The sequence below is a fragment of the Amborella trichopoda genome, chromosome 3 (assembly GCF_054954075.1).
Source record: "Amborella trichopoda isolate Santa Cruz 75 chromosome 3, AtrichopodaSantaCruz75HAP2 v2.0, whole genome shotgun sequence".
NCBI classification, from domain to species: Eukaryota; Viridiplantae; Streptophyta; class Magnoliopsida; order Amborellales; family Amborellaceae; genus Amborella; species Amborella trichopoda.
This window is the reverse complement of record NC_142338.1, coordinates 18,629,114-18,652,616: the sequence shown is the minus strand read 5'-3', so window position 1 is coordinate 18,652,616 and position 23,503 is coordinate 18,629,114. Positions and strand designations below refer to the sequence as shown.

The 23,503-nt window shown below is 33.8% G+C and overlaps 1 protein-coding gene across 1 annotated transcript; it reads right to left on the bottom strand.

The window, feature by feature from the left end:
- Positions 1-7,464: 7,464 nt before the first annotated feature.
- On the bottom strand, positions 7,465-20,667 carry LOC110006926 (hypothetical protein). The gene is made up of 4 exons (XM_020665025.2): positions 19,953-20,667; positions 16,275-16,436; positions 12,880-12,984; positions 7,465-7,873 (listed from the first exon to the last, which is right to left on the bottom strand). Exons 1-4 carry the CDS (start codon positions 20,556-20,558, stop codon positions 7,655-7,657), a joined length of 1,092 nt encoding a protein of 363 aa, XP_020520684.1. The 5' UTR covers positions 20,559-20,667; the 3' UTR covers positions 7,465-7,654.
- Positions 20,668-23,503: the final 2,836 nt, after the last annotated feature.

Below are 23,503 nucleotides of genomic sequence, written 5' to 3'. Positions count from 1 at the left end.
AAAAACAAGATATTGTGACTTTGTCCACCATGGAATCCGAGTATGTGGCATCATGTCTAGCAGCCAAGGAGGCTGTGTGGATTAAAAAGTTTCTTAATCAACTTAATTTTTATCTTGTACGTCGTGAGGTAGTATGGATTTTTTGTGACAACATTGTGGCTATTTGTGTCTCTAAGGAGCCTTGTTTTCACAAGAATTCCAAGCATATCAAGCCATATTTCTATCGCCTAAGAAATAAGGTGAGATTGAAAGAGATAGAGATCAGACTTGCTAATGTTTTTGTAAGACATATGAGAGAAATGGGGATGAGAAAAAGTGAGGAAGAGAGAATGTAAGGCCTTCAAAAGCCAAGTGAGAGATGTTGGGTTTATGTGGCCTTTAAATGCTTGTGTAATAAAAAACATTTATTATCGTGGAACATAAACTCAGTGGGAGTGTGGTCCTTCGTGGACCATACTAAGCAAATGATGTTTGCTGATAATGGACTGTGCTTGACGATTTAGGCCAGTCTGCTGGAAAATCCAAAGTACCTGGGCATAAAGAATAAACCGAGAAGAGTTTTAGGTTAGCCCTTGATGTGGTCGGAGCTTATGCCTGGATGAGTGAGCCGAGGGACTGTATGACTCTTGTGTGTGATGGTAGGCCTACAGCGACGGGGGCCAAATCCTCATCCATGTTCCATCACACGGCATGCATATCGATAGATCGTTCGGGAAAGCCAGTTATCCACCTTTGGGTGAAGCATATGCATGTGCGAGAGAGATACCCCTATGTACCATAGAGCTGTGGTACCATCAAGTCGTGGTGACATTGACTCGTCTCTAGGGGAGGACCTATAATCCACAGACTGGGATTGCGACCCCTTGGCTCATCGGCCAGACTTTGGTGACCTACTAATGAGCCCCTGCTTGGATTGTGGGTTATGGGAAACACTAAGTCAGTTTGATAAAGCAAGTGTGGTCTGTAGTCCATAGTTGAAGGTGGAGTACCCCATGATCGTTGATAAAATTTTTGAACCATATCCACTTCCCATCATATTAATTTAATTGTGTTCAGTTTATTATAGAAATTATTTTAGATTTATTATTTGAATTTTTATGAATCTTTTAATATTTTATTTATGATTTTTGGAATTATGAAAATGAAGTTATTGATTTTACAAATTATATAAAATTTGAATAATGTTTAAATAAAATTTTAAAATATTTATAAAATTTTCATAGGGGCCCATAGTGCACATGGACCCACCATGTGGCAAATGGGTGGGGTAGCACACCCCACCCATTGCTTCCTTTGATTATTACTTTGATATCAAGTTTTGTAATTTTTGGAATGTCTATCTTATAAGCATATGATCAAATATTGTTTGGGAAATATTGACATATCTTATAGTGGTTATTGATAGAATATCTTGACTTGATATTTCTTAATATATTCTTATGAAATATATGAGATGGATAATGCAATTTTGTGGAATGTATGATATGTTTACTAGATTTAATTTATTTAAATATATTGATGGGAAAATTGTTTAAGGAAAGGGGGATAATGGTTCATGCGCATTCCATAATGTTGATGGCCGATTTATGGAATGAATGACTCAAATCACTCATCCCACAAATCACCTTGATCAACGGTCCATATTGAATCTCAAGAAAGAGAAACTATGAGAAACCCTGACCTAAATTTCACTATAAATAGGGGTACTCTCCCCCCATCTCAACATACTTCTTTCTCTCTCTTCTCCCTAAAGGCCATGCCCCTCTCTCTCTCTAACCCTCTCTCTCTCCTAAGACCCGTGGGGGGTACACCCCAACCCTAGGTCTCTTTATCTCTTTCTCTTAACCTAAAAACATTAAGGGTTGGGAAAATTTCCTTATCTCTTTCTCTTGACCTAAAAATATTAAGGGTTGGGAAAATTTGGGTTTGAGCCTAATTATTTTGGAGTTAAGAGTTTTGTAGAGATTTAATAGTGGTTATCTAGTTTGGCTGAAATTAACTTTTCCGGTTCGAGATTGAAGCTAGACCGCTGATCCCGTGCCATTGGATGTGGTCACTCGATGTGGGGTGTAATAAGCCCGGTTGAGGTAATCTCCGGCATCTTCTTTTTTACAAACTTTGCTTTTTTATTTTATATTCTCAACCATAGTATTAAATTATAAAAATGACATCAAGTGGTAGAGTTTTATTTTTATTGTTGTCCTGTTTTATTTTTGAAATATTTATGTATTGTAAACGCCCATCTGTAAGTGATCTTTTTGTCAAAATAAAAAAAAGATGATTATTATCATTAAAAATATATATATATATATATTCATCTGAAAATATCACATTGATCTTTCTTTCATGGCAAGGCTAATTTTTCAGCTAGGCTTTCTTCGTCTTAGCCCCTCTCCTCCCTCTTCCGTTCTCTCTCTCTTGTTTTCTTGCTTTGTTACTCTCTTGTAACATATTATTGTCCTTCGGAGCTGTACCTCATTTTTTTAATGATAGTTAGTGTTAACAATAAAGAAAAAAAACAAAAGAAGATAAAAGATAGAGTTGAACCTATAAAGAGATATTTCTGGAAAGATCGCTCGAGTCCTAGTTTTTCTCAACCTTCTTTACCAATAATTTTAGTATTCATAAAATTAATAGATAAGTATAGGATTTCTAGAAAAAATCCATAATTAATTTATTACCCTAATATTGTCTATGGTTAATTCTCCATTTTGTTAATAACCTGATTTTTTTACTATAAATTTAACATTTTATCATTATTTATTTGTCAATGAGATAAACTAATGTGACCCTAAGTTTCGTTTGTCTTGAATTATTTTATTTACACTTTGTAGCATTATAGTTCTTAAATTTACAAATCATATTTATAAAAGCACCCTGTATTTTCTAAAAATGTTGGGGAGCAAATGCAAATAATCGATTTTACTTTCACATCATATTACTAGTGGTGGCGACAAAAAAGTTTTACCCTATAAGTTGGACAATTGATATGTCACTATGTTTGCATGTATTAGCTATTTAACATTAATTTTACTATTGACTAATTCATAGAATTATTAAATAAATACAATTAATGGATAAAATTACTAGTTATCTCTAACTATAAAATTTTAAATTCAAAAAGTGGTTCAAATCAAGCTCCTCTATAAACACATGAAAATCTTGAAAATGAATGTTCGAAATAATGTGTTGCACGCTTTACTATTTTCAAGAGTTAAAATCTCTTTTATTCTCCATAACTACAAATCTCAGCATCGAGGTTATCAATTAGATGTTTTTCCAACCTCAAAATGACATTTTCAAGGATTTTAGAGCTGCACCTTAGTTCTACACTTTAAAGTGTTAACCTTATATGAATTTTTTTTGATAAATAGAATAATAGGATGTTAAAAACTTATGACGACAAGTTACTCTAATACAATCGATAATATTATATGTAATTTATTAAATTTTATTTCGATAAATTGTTCTATTCGATGTGAAGTCTAAAGCATAGTAAGCAAGTCTATGTTTAAAACATGACCTCCACAAAAAAATCTTCAATTTTTTTGAAATCCAATAAGAACTCCGAGTTTTTCAAAAGATCTTAGAAAAATCATGTTTTTCTAGTAGATTTAGATATGTATTTTATCATTTTTTAGAAAAAACGTTTCAAAAAAAACAAAACTTCTTCCCTATAATTTTATTTATTCATTAATTTAAAATTATAGAATTTTAGTTTAAAGATAAGTACATTAATAGACAATGGAAGTAAATTAGGAATCTTGATTTAACAAAAATTCCCATAAGAACTTTCGCCATTGAGTTTATTTTTACAAAATTATACGAAAAATATAAGCACTATATTCCCCAAAAAAGTAATCAAAACAATCACAAATCTCGAAATAATATGTAAAATTAGAAGCAGAGTAACCCAATAAAAAATCTTTTTTGCCTTTAAACCCATAACGTCCTTATAAAGAGTAAGAGAGATAGATTCAATTATACTAAAGATTTAGGTAGCTAGGAATTCAATGCGAGATTCGAATTTTTTAAGCATTTTGTTACTTTTTTCTATGCATATAGATGTTTAATTAATTTCATTTTTTATTTTTTATTTTTTATTTTTTATGTCATTGGTGTATACAATATAGCATTTTGGATGATTTTACATATTTGGATCTTTGTGTAACTTCAATCCTAGAGAAGCTTACTTGAAACTTCACTCATGGCCTCGTGAGAAGCATTAGAAGGGCTGTTGTTGTTTTCTTTTTTTTTCTATGCATATAGAAGTTTAATTAATTTCATATTTTATTTTATTTTTGGAAAATTATCACTAATATACCTAAATTTTAATAAAATTGGAAAAAAAACTCTCAACTTCTCAAAACCTCGCCTATACCATTTTTCCCTCTTTTGGGTTTTTTTTATCGAAAATGCCCTTTATGTTAGTCTATTTACTGCAAATAGAATTACGGTAATATTTACAGGTAATATTTACAAAAGTCTATACGATAATATATATACTGTTATAAAGAAGGGAGTTTATATGTTAATTTAATTACCGTATTATTTTCACATGACATTACGGTACATCATACTTCCTTCAAATTATATGGTAATATGATTACCGTAATGTGCTGAAACGTCGGCTGAGCAGTGTATGCAGCAAATGTGTGTTGTATTGCCCACTGATTTATTATGCGAAGGCAAAGGAATGCCAAACAGTTAGATAATGGTTAGTAGAGAGAGGAAATCTTTTCTTTATAACGGTTACTTTGCGCATAAAATTCATCATTATTGCATTGCAATGCTATTTGAATATTCAACTAAAAAAAACCTACACCAAATTTTCAAATGTCTTGTTATATGCGAATTGAAATTTATTTCAACAATTTTGGCAACAATGTGTCCGCATCACATCAAATTGAAAAGAGAACAACAACCATGATGGAAGTAGAGCATTACGGTATTAAAAAATACCGTAAACGTTTTATAAGATATTACGGTATTCTATATACCGTAATATAAATTCAAAATAGTACAGTATTACTTTATACCGTAACACTAACTCAATATATAACGGTATTTATATTATTGTAAAGATGCTAAGTATTACGGTAAAATGACTACCGTAAAGGGTATTTTCATTCAAACAATGACGAAAATTGAGAAAAAGGGTGTGGGTGTGGTTTTGAGAAGTTGGAGTTTTTTTTTCAATTTTATTAAAAATTAGGTATATTAGCTATAATTTCCGTTTATTTTTTTATTTCATTGGTGTATATAACATAACATTTTGAATGGACAACTAGTTTACATATTTGGGTCTTTGTGTGTTCTTTTAATTAATGGATGTTTTTTGTTTTTCTTTTTTAAAAATAAACCTATACCTTTGGTCAAATTTCCTGTACTTTGCTAATTAGTTATTATGTTTAGTATTGTTTATGTCGTTTCATTTTATGCTTCCAATAAATCTACGTTAGGTTTTGTGCTTTGGCAAGAATACGCATTGTTGTTGGATTTATTTAAAGTTTCAACAAAAAATTGCCAAGTATTACTTTAAGGGTGTGGGTTCTATAGGGTTGCAACCTTAAACAATCCAATTAAGGCGCACGTCTAAATTTTATCATAACATGTAATGTTCGTATAAAAAAATCTTAGGATTATCTGAAAATGTATTTTCATATCGAATTATAAAATTTTAAACTCCCAAAATGATTAAAATCAAGTAGATCCATAAACATATGAAAATCTTGAAAATGGACGGTCTAGATAATGTGTTGTAAAATCAATTTTTTTAAAAAAAATATTCATGCATCTTGATGTCAAGATGATCAATTAGAGGGTTTTTTAAATACATGTTATATGGGCAGGTCTCCGATGGATTTTTTAGGTGTATCTTTAATTCTACATTTTAAGGTTGAACCTTATATAAACGTTTTCTTTCCTTACTTTAATGGCACTAGTAAAGCTTTAAAATTATAGTTTAATGGCTTTAATGTATCTATATAATAGCTGCAAATCATAATCCTATACTGTGTCATCTTTATATATCTGATTTTGTTTGCTACATTTTTTTGACCAAAATCCTATATTGTGTCATCTTTATTTATTGATTTTTTTTGCTACATTTTTTTGACCCAAATCCTAAATATTCATGATTCTATAACTTACCTTATTTTTTGGTGAAACATTTTTTTTGACCAATTTTTTCTCTGACCTTTCGAAATAAAACCGATTTACTACCGATATTTTGATATGTCGATATTTTGTTATTTCTCGACTTGCTGACTATGTTCTAAAGTGTCATTTGAGTTCCTTCTTACTAGTATTCATTAAAGTGGTTAGTCGATTGTTTATTGGTGCAGAGACCGAAACAACACGACAAAAAAGAAATTTGGGCAACGTCTAGATGGAGTCACTATGCCTTGGGATTCTATAAAACGAAAATAATACGAATATATTGGGATTGTCTCTACAAAGATACTATTTATCTTTTGTATATGGAGGTCACAATCATTCTCACACATTAGATGCCAAATTGGATGGCTTAGGGTGAGTCACAAAACCTGAGAAATTTTTTTGGGAACTTTGTATGAATTCAATGATATTCTTACAACCACTCGTTTTTAAATTTAAGAGAATTTAATGATTGTAACTTCCATGTACAAAAAAAACATGATATGTTTATAGACAATCCCATGTACAGGGGCAAATTATTATTTTTTTCCTAACTAAAAAACAAGCAAATCCAAGCACTCAATGAGTACAAAAAAGATGGAGAAGAAAAGAAACAAAAAATTAACGGGGAAGGAATTGGCGACATTTAGGGGTTAGGGGCAGATGCCTCAACATAACGTCCAGCCCTCCAATTCTCATTTAAAAAAAAAAAAAAGGTCAACTTAATGGTGAATATAGATCTTTGATACCATAATGAATGAAATATGTTCAGAGTAGAGTATAAGAGATAGCAATAAAATGAGAAAAGAGCTCTTTAATCGAGATTAGGCTGCCGGCATTTTGTAATAGACACAAGCGATTATAAATTATTACGTGCCTGATCTTAGTTATCATTTTGCACATACATAGGAGTATAAAAATTGACGACCTCAACCTGAACATTTTTAGACATGACAAATCCATATATAAGTTACGAAAAGAAAATAGTTTATATAAGTTGTCAACCTTGCACTGTACAAGTAAGGTACACCTAAAAAACCTACTAGAGAAGGTTATTCCAGTGCTGGAAAACCCTCAAATCGATCATCCTGACCTTGAGATTCATAGACGTGAAAATATGGGGATTTCTAGTCCTAAATGCAGATCATCTTTTAACATATTATATGGACTGTCAATTTTCAAAAATTTCAAGTATTTATAGATCTGCTTAATCATCATCATTTTTGGAACTTTAAATTTTATAATTGGGGAAAACAATAGATTTTCATGCCATTACAAGGCTTTGAGGCTGCACTTTCGGCATAGTTTTGAGGTACACGTTATTTCAATAGTATATAGTTGACACCTTATACAAAATGTGAGTGTTTTGAATATTAGATGACATATTTGAATAAGACGATTAACAAAAAGTGTCTAAATTTTTAAATATTAAACACATGCTAAAAACCTATAAACCAATATATATAAAATCTAGAAGGAAAGCTGAATCAAGGCTTTACTTTGCCCTATCCATGTCTATATCTTCCTTCAGTAAGTTCACTGCGTTTTCAAAATCCTCGAATGTCATCTGCTCTACCAGCTTCCATTTTGAACCTTTTGAATCAATCTCTAATGGCTTTCCAGGCCATCTAGGTCGTTTGCCACCCATCTTAAACTGATTCCAAAACCTTTGTGCCTCTTCTCTCCGTCGTTTAAGCATGATACATAGAATAGCCTGATGATAGCATCCAAACAATGTCACAACAATGACTGTAAATGACCAAACTTAGAAAAAGAGCCCAGGTTTGATTGGTTAGTGCTTGACAATTCCAACGCTATGTTCTAGGCTCATTTCTTACAAAATGTAGGGGCCCTCTCTCTCCTAACTCACCCCAAAAAAAAACAACCTAACTTTTTGGATTCATTATGAACCTGTCTAATAAAAGCGACAAATCATTGTGGATAAATTTCGTTTCCATTGTGCAAGAATTTGTATGAGTGAAAGCTCTGTCTCTTCATACCATAGATCTAGAAGAAATAGATTTGTATTATTCTCTTCCGTTCAAACTAAACAAATGATGGACACTTTGACCACCCCATATCATTTCCTTCATAATTTTCTGGTACAAATTCTTTATATTGTACTCATTCGTTTAACGTTTCAATTCCTTTTAATGATAATTCCTTATCAGTCATTTTCGTTTGTGTGTGCTAACATGTATACAGTTAACACGATGTGAAACTGTTCGTAATTCACACTATGCGAGGGAATTTCCCATTTTCAAAAAAAAGAAAAAGAAAAAGAAAACTCATGAATTTTTTAGGAAATAACAAAGCAAAGGTATGGAGTACAACACGACTTCACAAGGACTAATCAATAACACCATCACTAAGATAAAAAAAGGATAGTCACCCCCTCCGTTTTCCTTGGACCGTATTGATGTTTTTCCTACTCCATAAACTACAATTGTGCTCCACAAACTCATCGTAGTCAATGTCACCCATAAATCGGGCAAAACCCAAGTTTTCTACGAGGAACTTTCCATTCCCATTGAAAAAGAAAATTAGTGCTCTCTACAAACTCGTTTCAAAATATTTGAATGTATGACCTTGTTGGGCTGAGTGGGAGTTATTTGATTGGTGTGGTCTAGTTCCATGGCAAGCCCATCAACGACCTAGTCTTGAGCTTGGGACTTCCCCATTTTAACCATTTTCACATAAGAAAATCCAAATGAGGAAATATTATTTGGGAATGACTTGTGAGTGGGCTAAGGTTATTGTTAACCTCTCAGTTTTCATAATGAAGTTTACCTTCAGCTGCTTAATGAGAGGTGTGTTTGCCATTTATCACTTGATTGAAGTTCTTTCATGAACATCATTTGGCACCACAATATTTAACCATTGATTTTCCAATTCATATGGGAGTGTTGCAATTACAATCCTCTAGTGCCTTCCTATATTCATGAACTATATGCATATATGGTAGGACAATGTGTTTTATGTGAGATTGATGGGTGCATATTTAGGATTCATCAGTTGTGTGCAACTCATGATCATGATGAATTCTTTAATATAACTTGGAAAATTTGAACCTTAGGTAAGGTGAACTTCTCCTTGGTTCACAGAAAACCAAGCAAAAAAAGGAGAAATATAATGAAAATTGAAAACCAAACTATAAGAACACTGGAAACCACATTATATACGATACGTGGAAATCCTAATACCCTATGAGAGTTTTTTTTTTTTTTTTTTGATCGTTAACTGTAATTTCATTGAACGATACCGTATGAGAGTATGCTTGGTTACTCCGGCTGCCTTGCCCTAGGTTAACCTAAATGACCATGAATTCGCTTTGGGTCGACCTTCTTGATTATGAACAGGATTCTTCTGAGGAACAATCGATAATGGTACCCACTCACCACAAGATCAGAGTATGTTGCAATAATAACAAAGTTTTTGGGCCACATGAGTAAGTGTGGAATGAATTAATCTGGAATTTATGTGTATTGTACAAGCAGGTGATAGTAAAACCAATGAAAAAATCCAGACACATCTGTGAAGGGCTTTTCCACGCCTAGACCTTGAAAGCGCAAGGCCTGGGAACCCATGACTGATGAGTCTATGGGGCCATTAATTACATGAGGAGAATTTCTAAAGGATTACGGTTATGAAATCATGAGATAATAAGAAATGACAGGGTGATGAGCTAAAGAAATTACGGTTATGTGCATGCATGGGTTTATATGTTTATATATGATGCGGTTTCGCCAAGCCTCAAAAGGCTAGTAGGAGACTGTTGGGGTTGCAACCTTTCAAGGGATTGACACCGAGATTTTCTATGGTTATTACTCATAATGGAATGATCAAAACATGTTACTCCGGATCTATGCGAATTGCGATCTAGAGTTGGTGTCCATAGAGTCACTAAACCCCAAACCATCAGGCTCATTCTAAGGGCATTATATTGAGAAGTTTTCGAGAGTTTTCCCTTTTGTTAGGATTGGTCAGATAGCCTCATGATTGATTTGAGCCATGCCATGATATTTAGAATTGAGATGTATCAGTATGTTAAGGGAATGGTTAAATATGGATCTAGATACTTGTATGTGAGACTTTTTGAGATTTTTGCATTGCGAGAAGGATCAGCTCTGAGAGGACATAAGCCAATTCCCTATATTGATCCTACTCACAATATATGCATATGACAGTTGCAAAATGGTATTCCGCTCTTACTCAGGTAGATCTACTAAAGAGAGACATGCACATGTGCTAAAGAGTTCCCCCACATACTGACAGTGTATATCCTCGGGGAACCACCTATAATCAAGTTTGTTTATGTCTGGGCCATAGTCACGTATTGGGCTAGGTTTGATGGGCCAAGCATGAAGCCACTGCTTAAGAATGTGGCTCTTGGGCTCATTGGGCTAGTTTCAAGAAAGCGTCTGGGGGTTCCAGACCTAGCAGGGTGTAATGCCCAAATGGTTGAGAGCAAATTCTTTAAGGATCTTAATTTTCCAAAATAGAAGTTTTTGATGCATTGCATTTAATAAAAAATATTGAAAAATACTAGATATAATTTTTAGAAATTTTTGTTTTAGAATTTTTTTTGGACCTTGAAAAGCACATATAGCTTTTGTTTAGGGTACCTGACACATAAGGACACCACCCTACGAGGCCCAAATGGCCAATGGGCCCTAGGGGAGGTGGTGTGGCTACTGACATCATCCTAGTGGCCAACGTCTGGGTGACAATCAGGCCTAGGTGTGGGACGCTCCACTCTTTTGTGCATGGATTAATTTGAAAATTGTTGATTTGTTGACTCATTCACATGTGTGAATGTAGAGATTTGTGTGAACCCTTGATATTTTCATAAGATCCTAAATATTTTTAAATAAGATATATTTTCTTTAATTTTGGGAACTTTAAGGCAAGGGAAAACCTAGATCTAAAGTGTTCTTTATGGTGTCTTCCACCCATTGCTTACTTTTGTAAGCTTTTGACTTCACATGTAAGAGGGGGTCAGGTATTGGGAGAGAAAACATTTTTCACTTCAAATTAAATTTGAATTTCAATAGAGGAGAGTTTTGTAGCGATTTGCGGGTCTCACTCTTTGATAAAAAATCAAGATTATAGAATTAATTAAATTTTGAAAATTTGAAATTGTTTTCACATAGGGATAATAAAAAGAAAATCATACTGTATATTTGTCTCATCACCAAGCCCTAGCTCCCATATTGTATATTTGTCTATCACCAAGCCCTAAATTTTAAGGGAGAGCCCAATTAACCCCAACGTGTGTCCTTATCCAAATGGTCTTTGAGTGAGCTAGGAAAGAGAGAGATAGAAAGAAAGAGAGGCAGCCCCCTTTTATCCTTCCATCTCTCATCCCCATTGAGGCATATCATCGAAAATCCCTTCTTGGAGCTCAAAGGTGACTTTTTTAATGTTCTTAATGCTTTAGAGCATCTTAATCCTCTCCTAGGACCCCATTTTCTTGAATCTTTGGTTGTTCTTGCATCTATTCAATTACAAGGTATTGTCGCTTACACGTAGATTTCTGCCTATTTGTATTACTTTTCCTTGAGATATTTTTTCTGAAATTTCCTACACATTTTACCAACAAATGAACAAGATATTTTCCATAATTCTCATACCTAAACTTGATTTCTCAAGGGGATCATTTGCCATAATTTCCTAATGCATTCAAATCACTAAACTATGCTCCAAAGGACCTTGATTGGTTTCCCCGCACCTCATACTCATCCGTTAAGGTTGCGTGATAGTTCTTTGATTCCATTTGATGATTATGGTGATGATTTGAGTTAAGTCTTCATCATTTATGCTTCCTTTCAAATTTGGAACGAGAATAGACCACCTACATCTTGCTAACATATTGCGTAATCGAAGAGGTTGTACTTAAGTTCTTAATCAGCCAATCTGGTTGTGAAAACGGCTTCTCATGATCTAGAGACTATGTGCACTATTTTGGTTATGTTTATGTAATTGAGATTGTGACAATTTTAGGTATTAATTGGTTAAGTAATTTATGTCATTGAAGTGTTCGTCGAGTTGGTGACTGTTTTAGATGTATATTTTTTTGGGTAATTCAGTGGGGAAGATGGGCCCTACCCGTTTTTTCAACAGATTAGGGAGTTACATTTTAAAGGTGTTCATTGGGGGCGTTAGCAGTAGAAATGGATACCACGATGTGGTAACTGGGTGTGGGGATGCTACCACCACGACCCCAGCCCATTTCCTAGCTTTAGATATATTTTATTCATGAAAAATTGTATTATAGCCAATTTCTATGTCGTGAGTTGAACTAGTAGGAGACCACTCTGGAGTCTTGTGACTGTTCTTTTTAGGTGTTTTGGTTATGTATTTGTGAGCCAAAGAGGCTTAATGCTTATTGTAATATATGTCCAGAGTTCTAATTTTTGGAATTTTAAGTTTAATTTTAAAATTAGAGCACCTTGGATAGAAGCCCATGACACCCAATAGTAAGCTTCATTGCCACAGTAGATTTTTTCCTTCCAAGGACATGGACATAATCCATTTTGGGTGAACCACATATATCATGTATCTTTTGGTACATGCCTGTTGCATGTGCTTTGTTTCTCGCATTTTTCTGTTATCATTCTTAGTTTATCTAGGAAAGCATAAGATATTAATTCATTGATTATGAAATTATATAAAAACAAAAAAAATTTACCTTGTAAAGTCATGGGTTCATGGGATTACCTTGTAAAATGGGCCCCGACCATCACTAACCTCTTCTTCATTAGGAAAGCTCGTGCTTAATTCATCATTTAGGCAGCTTCGTAACCAAGCCTCTTTGTATTTTCCCTATTTTACAATATTAGAAAATATATTAGAGGCATGTAAACCTTACAAATCAAGATGATGGAAAAGTTTTTAGTTTTGGTATCATGTGCGGAAGCTAGAACATTTTAGCATGCAAAAGTATATTGAGTTCCTTTATTAGTTATATAACTTTTTTTTTCTGTTATATTCATCATCATCTTCATTTTAGCATTTTTCAATTAATTGGGGTCGGATACATGAATGTTGATTCTCTATTCTACTCTATTAAAGGCCATATCTTCTTTTTGATATGTTAATGGAATGCAATAATAGGACCTTCGATGTCACGTTGTGGCTTTGCAGACTCCTTGATTTTTAAATATTGATGTGAAATGAATCTTAATGTCAGTGCAAATCCATTATAAATTCAAATTATTGAACTTGAAGCTCTAAAAATATTTTCAATTCTTTGACTAATAAAAATGAAAGTTCCAAACAAAAATGTATGTAATGGACTATTTGCAAAGCTCATTTTTGTTTTTTAAAATTCCGGAAGGTGGACCTCTATCCTAAATCCCATCTTTAGTACAGTATTAAATTAAACCTACATCTTCCTGTGAGAAATTATATTGCATATGACTTTCCCATTTGAAAGTATTGAACGGTTAGTATGAGGTTGCCTTTGGAATCGTTTAGTGTCAAGTTTCGGGAGACACTACGTGTGTACTTACTATTACCCAAACACTCTGTCTATTGTCAACACTTGAAGACACAATCACGATATGAAGACCATACGTGTCGAATGATTTCGTCGTTCTTTCATACGTGTCGGTGCATTCAATTAAAGTGACTTCTTATGGGACACTGTGTTTTATAATTTGAGAGCCGCTAAGTTTGAATTTCAACAGTTGCTCATGTGCCTTTGTGTCTTTGATGAGTTAAAGCAGTAGGTCACCCGTTATGGAAATGAAATTATGGAAATAAAAGATGAATAGAAATAGTTTGAAGTTAAATAGTATAACACATATTATAGAAATGAAAGCTCATGTATAAAATAGCTGAATGTCAATATTAATAAAATCCAAGCCGAATTGGCATTTGCCTAATTCAGTTTGGAACCGGGTGATTTGTCAGAAAGCGAAAAGTAGGTTTTACGAATTCCTATTTTTTGTTGTTTTGGATCAATAATTGACACTCTTTCAAACCCAATTTCCACCAATTTTAAAATTGAATTCCTTTAGTCCATTTTGATATCTGAAACAAGTTTTTCTTTTTGTGGAAGAATTTTCTCTTTTGGTGAGATTTTTTGAGTCTAAAGACCCAACATTCTGGCATATTCTCTCTCAAAACTCAGGAAAATAATTTGAAATTCATTTAAAATTGTTCTTTTTTGAGCCCTTAGTAGACACTAAACACTTCTTTAGAATGAAAATCAAAATAGAAGAAATTAAAAGTCTAAATTTTGGGATTTTTTTAAACTTGAAATCGAAAATCTTTGATTTCTCAATCATTGCTTAACCAAAAATATTTGTATGACTTTGATGTTGAAAAGCCCTACCAAATTTAAAATAAGAATCTCTAAGATTGATTTTTGGTATTTGTCTTCCTTCTTTCTAAAGTGTTTTTATCTTAATCTTTTATTTTTATTTTCATTTACACCTTGTATTTACGAAATCAAATATTTAATTTTGAGTCTTTTATTTGATTTTGTTGTATTTTTATTTATTATTTACCCTCTTTTCTCGGTTTTCTCTCTTCTGAGATGAGCCGAACTAGAGATTTGATTTCAACTAAGAAGTCACAACAATATAACCTTTATTGTAACTCAATATATCTATTTATCAGTTGGACAATAAATCAAGGATGTGGTTTCTATAAAGTTGCAACGTTAAACAATTCAATTAAGGCGCACATCCAAATTTTATCATAACATGTAATGTTGGTGTAAAAAATTCTTAGGATTATCTAAAAATCTATTTTTATATCTAATTATAAAATTTTAAACTAAAAAAATTGTTAAAATCAAGTAGATCTATAACCAGATGAAAATCTTGAATAAGAAAGAACTAGATAATATGTTGTAAGATGCACTATTTTGGAACTGAAATCTTGTTTCTTTTCATATTCATACATCTCAATGTCGACATGATCAATTAGAGAGTTTTTCAAGATGAAAACAACCTTTTTCTGATAGCTTTTTGAGGTGCATCTTTAGTTCTACATTTTAAAGTTGCAACCTTATATAAACTTTATCCATAAATCAATGTGACTATTACCTTCTTTTTTTCTAGTTGTTATTTTTCCTCCAAAATTTGCAAATTCTTTTCCCTTTCTTTTTTATCCCGATGCTCTCGTACATAAAATACATTAACTTGAAAATTCTATTTGATTCATTATGCAAAATGAGTAATAAATGTGATGAAGAAAAAGTATTTATCTCCCCAAAAAAGTACATTTTATGTTTAATCCAAATCTTGATTCCAGAAAATAATATATTATGGATGAGAAATAGGAGGGAGAAGAAAAATTCATAAAATATTTTAGAAAGTGCTTTATATACTTACTATGCCAACAAAACTGCGAATAAAAAAAAGGAGTGGTCTATATACTCTAAACAAACAAAATAAAGCATACCTTCAAATAATGTCAACAAATTTGGTTTCAATACTGGAAACCATTGTGAGAGCCTTAAAATATATTTTCCTATTTATAAAATTTAAGCTTAAAAAATAATGTAGATTAAGCACATCTATGAAAATTTGAAAATCTTGAAAATTGACGGTCCAAAAATGCATTACAAAATGCACTATTTCCAAAACTTTAAACCCATTTTCTTCTCATGTCCACACATCTTGATGTCGAGATAATCAATTTGAGGATATTTGGGCATCAATACAACCTCTTTTTAGTGAAATTTTTGAGGTGGGTTTTTATTTGATTGTTTTGAGCCTCGGCTCTATATAAACTTTTTCCATAAGAAAAATAACAATGTCAATAATAATAGTATTCAACTTATCAAAAAATTAAATCAACAAAAAAGTTTGAAAATTAAATAAGATCTACAAACAATACTAAATGAATAATATAATTATTCTTTAGTTAAATATTGAATATATATATCGAAACTCTTAGCAAGAGCAACGTGCAATGCATGCGTTATTATCTAGTTATGGAAGGAGGAAGGTGTGAAAGATTTAGCAAAATGGTTAGTACAATAAGAAAAATGGCCATCTTATTCAACAAAAAACACAAGTTATATAATTTGATAAATTTCTTTAAGTCCTAAGTATGCAATTAAAATGATTTCGAGCAAATATTAGGGCTTGCATGACCTGGTATATGAGCATTTCCACAAGCATCATGTCAAGCTCACGGGCCAATTCTGCATAACTCTTGTTAATTCCTTGGAGGCTCATGGCCTTCTCATATGCCTCTCTCAACATATGAACAGCTTTATCTTCATCTCTTACAATTTCCAACCTTGATGCAACACGCTGCATTTAAAATAATCAACATAAGAAAAAGTTTGAGTGAACATAAGGGAATTTTTCTTTCTAATGGTTTCAGTATGATATGCATCAGTATATGCGTAATCATTGTATGTAATGGGAGATTGTCCGAACCATTCGACATAAATATTTTCAAATATATTTTCAAAAGTTTAAGTAGTAGCGGCACTAATAATAACAAGAAGAAGAAGCTTAAGAACAACAACAACAATACAAACGTTGTCGCTGTTATTGTTGTTAATTTCATTACTGAGCTTATAAAACTCTCAATCATATTATTGTTTCCTTTTTAGACCAGAAATTGATATCGGGTATTTGTTTTGGTCCAAATCAATTTCTTTCTTAATGAATTCAGAGATTAATAAACTTCCTCATTGACAATTTCCTTGAGAAATGTTCTTTCCGCAAAATTTACTAAGCCCCTGATGATATTACCCACATTGTTGTAATAGCTCATCTACCTACCCATTCATAGTTTTACTGTGGTGAAGGGGTATGGTCCCCATGTACAATGTTTTCCTTCTTCACCTTCCAACTTATCCAATTTATTGATTGCACTGTGATAAAACCCAGTCATGGTTGTTACCATAACCATGAGTTTTTCTTCAATTTCGTATGCTACATTTGAGTTAAAATCTGAAATTTAAAATATAGAAGAAAATTACACAAGTAATCTTATCACCGTAAAACTATATGTTTTTCCAAGTTACCAAGATAAATTTGTGCTCAAAATCTCAAATTTAAAATGAAAGAAGCAAATTGCCAGCTGCATCAACATTGATCCCATTTCTTATCAAGGTCAATGTTTGGATTTCAAGATTTGGACGACGACTCCGGCACTTGGCAATTTGGTCAATTCCCTGATTTTAGAGTCCTTTAGGCGGGCCGAATTAAGATTATACAAACTGAAATCATGAAAAAAAAGAAGGATATCGGTTGTTAGTTAAAAAGGGGAACATAAATGGTCTAGAGAAAATGAAAATGATAACTTAAGTAAAAGTAGTTAGTGTAATGGTTGTAAAATCCATATTACCTTTATCTCACTGGGTGAAGCTTTACTTTCTATATATTTTATAGTCAATATAAAACTTTTTAAGAAATTAGGAAAGGCTCCACAACAATTTTGCTTAAATACGAAAATACACTTAGGATTAGTCAATGTTTAGGGTGTTCAACAAATGCTAGAAATCCATAGTTAAATAAAAATATATTAGGGAACTAACATCGAAGTAAAAAGAGAAGAAGTAAAAAAAGATTTAAGAGAAGAACTATTATAAAGTTTTGGTTTGAATTTTCATATCGACTTAGTTGTAGCAAACCCAAAATCAGGCACGAGGAGTAACCACATTGGTGTTTAATGTGGAGAATGTCCTAACACATTAGAGCTATGGCAAAATAGAATTTTGTATATTAGAGAGACAGCCCACAATTAGTAGAAATGTGGATAAATGAGCCAAGTATCATTCGGTGGGTTGGAGTAAAATCTGCATGCCCAAAGCGAAGGGAGGTTTGGGGATAAGGAAACTTTAAGTAGGCCAATCAAGTTTTATTAGCAAAATAGCGGTGGATAATTTTGCATTGTGAAGATCAAATATGGGTTGAGAGAAAAGTATGGGGTATGAAGGGAATCCATTAATGTTTTTTTCTTCATAAGGAAGTCACCGGCTTCTGACTTTTGGAAAGTGATTATGCAAAGTTAAGGAGGAAGTATCGATGATTGCTTGGCAGTAGAAGTAACATTTATTTTTGAAACAATAAGTGGCTGGGAAATAGTACTCTGCAATTATCTTTTCTGCAATTGTATTCTAGGATGGTGGATCAATCAGCCAAGGTAGTAGATTGCTACACCATAGCAAATGATAATCAAGCTTAGCTTTTGCCTGTCTTATGGAGGGGTCCCAGAAAGAGTGCGGGAAGAATTTGCGGCCTTGTAATGCATGTTTTTGGGAACCACTTAATAGTCACTAAATGAATATTTTCCAAAAAAGAAAAATTTTGAATTTCGAGTTTTTTGACAATAAGGTCTTGGCCCATAAAAAATTTGATGGTCTCTGTTCATTCTTGAGATATTTACTTTTTCCTATTAGATAGAGATTTCAGTGGGAATTCTTTTTACTGATATTAGCCTATGGGTTGAAGAGGTTATATCTCAATTTAGGATCATAAATTGCTATTTTATTGTGTTTTACCCCAGGGAGTAAATAAACAGTATACACCCACATGAGTATGCCCCTTAGGGAGTGTTATTCCTCTGCTTTTCTAAGTTTTCCCTTAATTGTAGTTTTTTGGGTGAATATTTTTCTTTTGGGGTGAAGAAATAATATGTTTTGGGTGAATATTCCCTTCATTATAGTTACATTTTGTTTTCTATTATTGATTTATTTACGGGTTCAAGATTATAAAACCTCTTAAAACTGGAAGGCTTGTCGAAAGGAAAAGAAACCATTCAAAGTGCCCGTAAATTTGATGGGTAAACTTTCTCTGAGGGCCCAGAGGCTGATGAATAATCTGGGGGAAGGGACTCCCCAAGTCGGATTTAATTGGACGGCTTGGATCGTTTATTGAGAAATGCCCAGAAATAAAAAGTTTATCACTTAATGTGATAAGCTGGGCCTCCAAGACCTCTCCTTGGTCCCTCGTCCCTGCGCAATGCACTTGGAATAAATTTCAAATAGGTGCAGGAGTACCACATATCATGCTCCCTCTGGTTCACCATGTGGCAAGTTTGTAGGGGTGAGAACGGGTAGGATCGGGGCAGATCCGATCAGATTCGGATCCATATCCAATTAGTACATGTCGGATCCGGATTCAGATTTGGATTATAATATACTAATTAAAAATATATACTCAACATTCAAAAGAAATTTCTCAAACTTCGTGACGCATCCCAAGCCATCCAATTTGAAATCTAATCGCTAGAAGTGATTGTGACCTCCTTGTAATAATAGTATACAATCTCAAAATTAAAAAAAGATTATATACGATGAAACCATTTACCTTTGAATTATATACGATGAAACCATTTACCTTTGATACAAGATGGTCACAATTACTTACAACCATCCGATGTGAAATTTGACAGTTTGGATGTATCACAAAGTTCGAAAAAAATTCTTTAGAAGTTTGAGCTTGGTCAATGAAATAATTACAGCCACCCAATTTCACAACCAATGATCAAGATTAATGTGACCACCTTATACCAAAGGTAAATGGTGTCATTCTATACTTTCCCAATTAAAACCGGGAATTCTAATGTTGGAAGGTACGAACATTAGAAATAAATCATGAATTCAAAGGACCCTCCTCCCGTGTTGTTTATGAAAATCACCAATATGTCATCCCCCTCCTTGATATTTTAAATTGAAATTCAAGAAAATAGCGCTACAAAACCGTAAGGAGTTTAACCAATTTTCCCATTATTATACAGAGTTCCTATAATCCAAATGCATTGGTCCCAACGATAGTAAGTTAGAAAATCAAAACTAGCGAGGCCTTGCATACCTGCAACTCCAGGAGCTGTGGATTTCCCAGCTGTGGATTTCCCTTGAGCGTCTCATCAAGAAGCTTCCTAAATTGTTCTTCCAAATTTCTTAAAGAGCGGGGATCGATCATAACCTTCTTCATCCCTAGAAGATTATCAAGTGCCAGAGCCCCACTGTACAGGGTATTCATGGAGAGACCCCTCAGTGCAGGGCTGACATCTATCCCTAGTTTTGAAAATAAATTCTTTCTAAGTACATCCCACCTGCTTCGCTTCACCTCTCTCGCGAACACAGGCTTACATATGCCGGTCTTCGTCGACCCTAAAGCCACCATCAAGCTAAGTACAACTACGGCATGGTGGGCAATTCTTCTCCCCCTCTTTATACAATTCTCAGAGCTCTTGTTTAAGGCCTCCGAGAACTCGGCCATAATTGGAGGAGTTGAGCCTCTTTTGGCTACGGAAGGGCTCATCCGCGAGAGAAATTGAGTGGAAGGCAGTCGACGGAGAGAGTAAGGGAGAAGATTAGAAAGACTGGGTTGTCTTGGGTTTGGAAGATCTGGGATCTTCCTATGGGTTGGGTATGTGTTCAATGAGAGTTTCAGGCCTATTAATGTGGCAGACATGGCTTCAAGCTCCACAGGCTACGATTCACTTTGTACTATTTTCAGGTGTATGTTTGGATCGGTGTTGCTATGTTCATAAAGGAATATGAGTTGATAGAAATGGACCGTCTTTTCTTTCTTTGAGGGAACACCTTTTGAGTGTTTGAAGCAAGGAATGAGCAAAATAAAAGCTTGAGAAAGCTGATTAATGGGCCCAAAATGCAGCTTATTTTTTCTTTCTATTCGAAATTAACTTCACAGCAGCGCTTTAATGTACACCCCCGGAAGCTTCCTTTTGGGTGCGATGAGTACCCAGAGTTTTACTTTAGGACACATTTGATAACGAGGATATGGAAATCCCGTGTGATCTTGGAGACCTGAGAACTGGGAGAACTGGAAACTTGTTTTGACTTGTTTGGTAATCCCATGGGAACTTGGAGACCTGAGAATCGGAAAAGCTAGAAATTTGTTTCACTTGTTGAGAAATACATCTGGATTTTTTTATTGTTTTAGAATGCTTCTTTGTTTTTTGGTTCGACTTTGGAAGTACGGAACTCAGGAATTTGAAAATTAGCACTTTTTAACCACTCCTTGAACATTTTATCAATTGGAGATTGATACTTGTTTAATAAAGAAGATTTTTTTGGTAATAACTCACCCATTGCAAAATTTCTAACAAAAAAGACAGTTTAGATCAAAAGTTATTGATTTATTAGAAGTATCACAAGCTTAATAAATTATTTTCTATTAACTTAAGGCCAATATGTTATTAAAAAATGTTATTTAACATAATCCGTTTCTCTATGTAAACACTGCCCTAGATATTAGGATCACATTAATCCTAATGAACTATAGTGGACCGAAACATATTAGAATTATCCCAAGATAAACCAAAACCTATTTTAATACCCTCACATAGTCATCCTAGAGAGCCGTGAGCTTTATGGACTCAGAAAACAGAACTAAACACCAATTAGATACCCAAAAACTTGAATATAAGACCTTAAAGTCCTAGTATTGTAGACCCTTTAAAAATAACTCAAATTTAAGCAAATTTAGTATCAAATTGTAGAGGAGGCCACAAGCTTTCCAACGATTCAAGAATTATCTAAATTTGACTTATAGTTGGAATGTTATGGCCCGAGGAAAATGGTTCCAAACAATGACATTTTAGTCCTAGAGAGCATTTGAAAATCAAAGAAAATTACGAAAACCCTCTAGAAAATTAGGCAAATACTTAAAAAAGTTAGGAAAAACATAAAAAAGTCCTAAAAAATTAGAGAAAATAATACTTTCATCCAAATATTCCTAAAAAATAGGAATAATCCTAAAACCCAAAGAGAATTAGGAAAAACCTCTAGAAAATTAGAAAAAATCCCTAGAAAATGATAGGCTAGAGAACCTAAGCCCAGATCCTCTCAAACTTTATCAACAAATCAAAATCCTAAAAACAAGCTCTCCCAGATCCAAATTACCCTTAGAGCCATGCTTCTAGAAAGCAAGGGAAGGCACCCAAAGATGTAAAACCTACGGTCTTGATACAAGCCCTAACTCCAAATTTCTTAGGTATGTGATATTTTATCTCTTTTATTTATTTATTTTATGTTTTATTTTTATTTTTCTATTTACTTCTTTAGTTTTGGATTTATATTGAATTTAAGCCTTTTAAGGTCTAGTAAACAGATCTTGAAGTTGGAGCTACCAATAGGCTTAGAAGAGAACTGGATCTGGTCAATCTGCGATGCTTCTCAATCTATAATTTGAGCAAACCCAACTCTCTCTACTGAACTAAAAATTTAACTTGTCGTGCAAGAATTTGAGTTGATCTCACATAAGAGATCGATCCAAATTAGCCCGTAAACAGCTTGGCACCCACCATGGGGCCCTCGATCTTTAGATCTGCTTACTTTGACTATAAGATGCTTCGTGTAAATTTTTAGTAATATTTTTAAGAGAAAATGGAAAAATCAGAAGCCAAAAATAACTGAAAAACTCCCCAAAAAAGACCTCGGATCTTCATCCAGGGCCCACCAAACCTGCTCACTCTAAGCCTAACCACCTACCCAACCATGGCACATTAAGCCTAGCTAACCAAACCTTAACCTATTAAGCCTAACCTACCAAACCTTGACCCACTAAGACTAATCTAGACTCATCCCTAACGCAACCAAGCCTCTCACTCAATCACATACCTTTCCAAGCCTAAGGGATTAATCTAAAGATCTACACGACACGAACCATTCTAGTGCCCACATCAATCGAGTCCAAACCGAGCCAAAAGGTTTAAGGCTTTCCGCGGGTGCTCCAAGGCGGTAGGATCTCAGAGGGCAAGCTTGTCTTTCTGCGGGATCTTAGAGAGCAAACTTGCTCAGGTGCATTCAACCCTATCATCACAAGATAAGCCTTACCTCAAATCTTTTTTTTCGTTGGTTCAAACCGCACACACCGCATCACCCAACCCTTATCCTAATGGGCACTAGGGTCACCGTCGTACGCACAAACGTACGCACTCTAAAAGGGGCGCAACACGTGTTTTCATCTCTTCTTCCAAAAACACGAAAAAAGAAGAACTCATGGTCTTAAGAACGGGCTTTTTGTTTCATTTTCGCAAAGAGCTAGGGTTGACAAAGGCCTACTTGCACCATTCAGGCTGCAGAAGAACATAGTCTCCAATACAAGGTCAACCATGGGGTAGGATATTCTTGCCCTTTTGAGATATGAATAAAACCAGGGAGGGCGACAACTAATAATGTCACTAAGATTGCGATTGACGATTAGTGGTATGACTCTAACTCCAACCCAAGAGAACCCCTGAGTTTTAAACAAAGGGAACATGAGCCCTATGAGGATTCTAGCCTCATTATGTCAGGCGCATTGTTAGAAAAATTGGGCGATCTAATCGATAATCGCCCGGTTAGATCGGAACCAGTCCCTTATCAGTTCCAGTTTCAGGCGGTTTTGGTGAT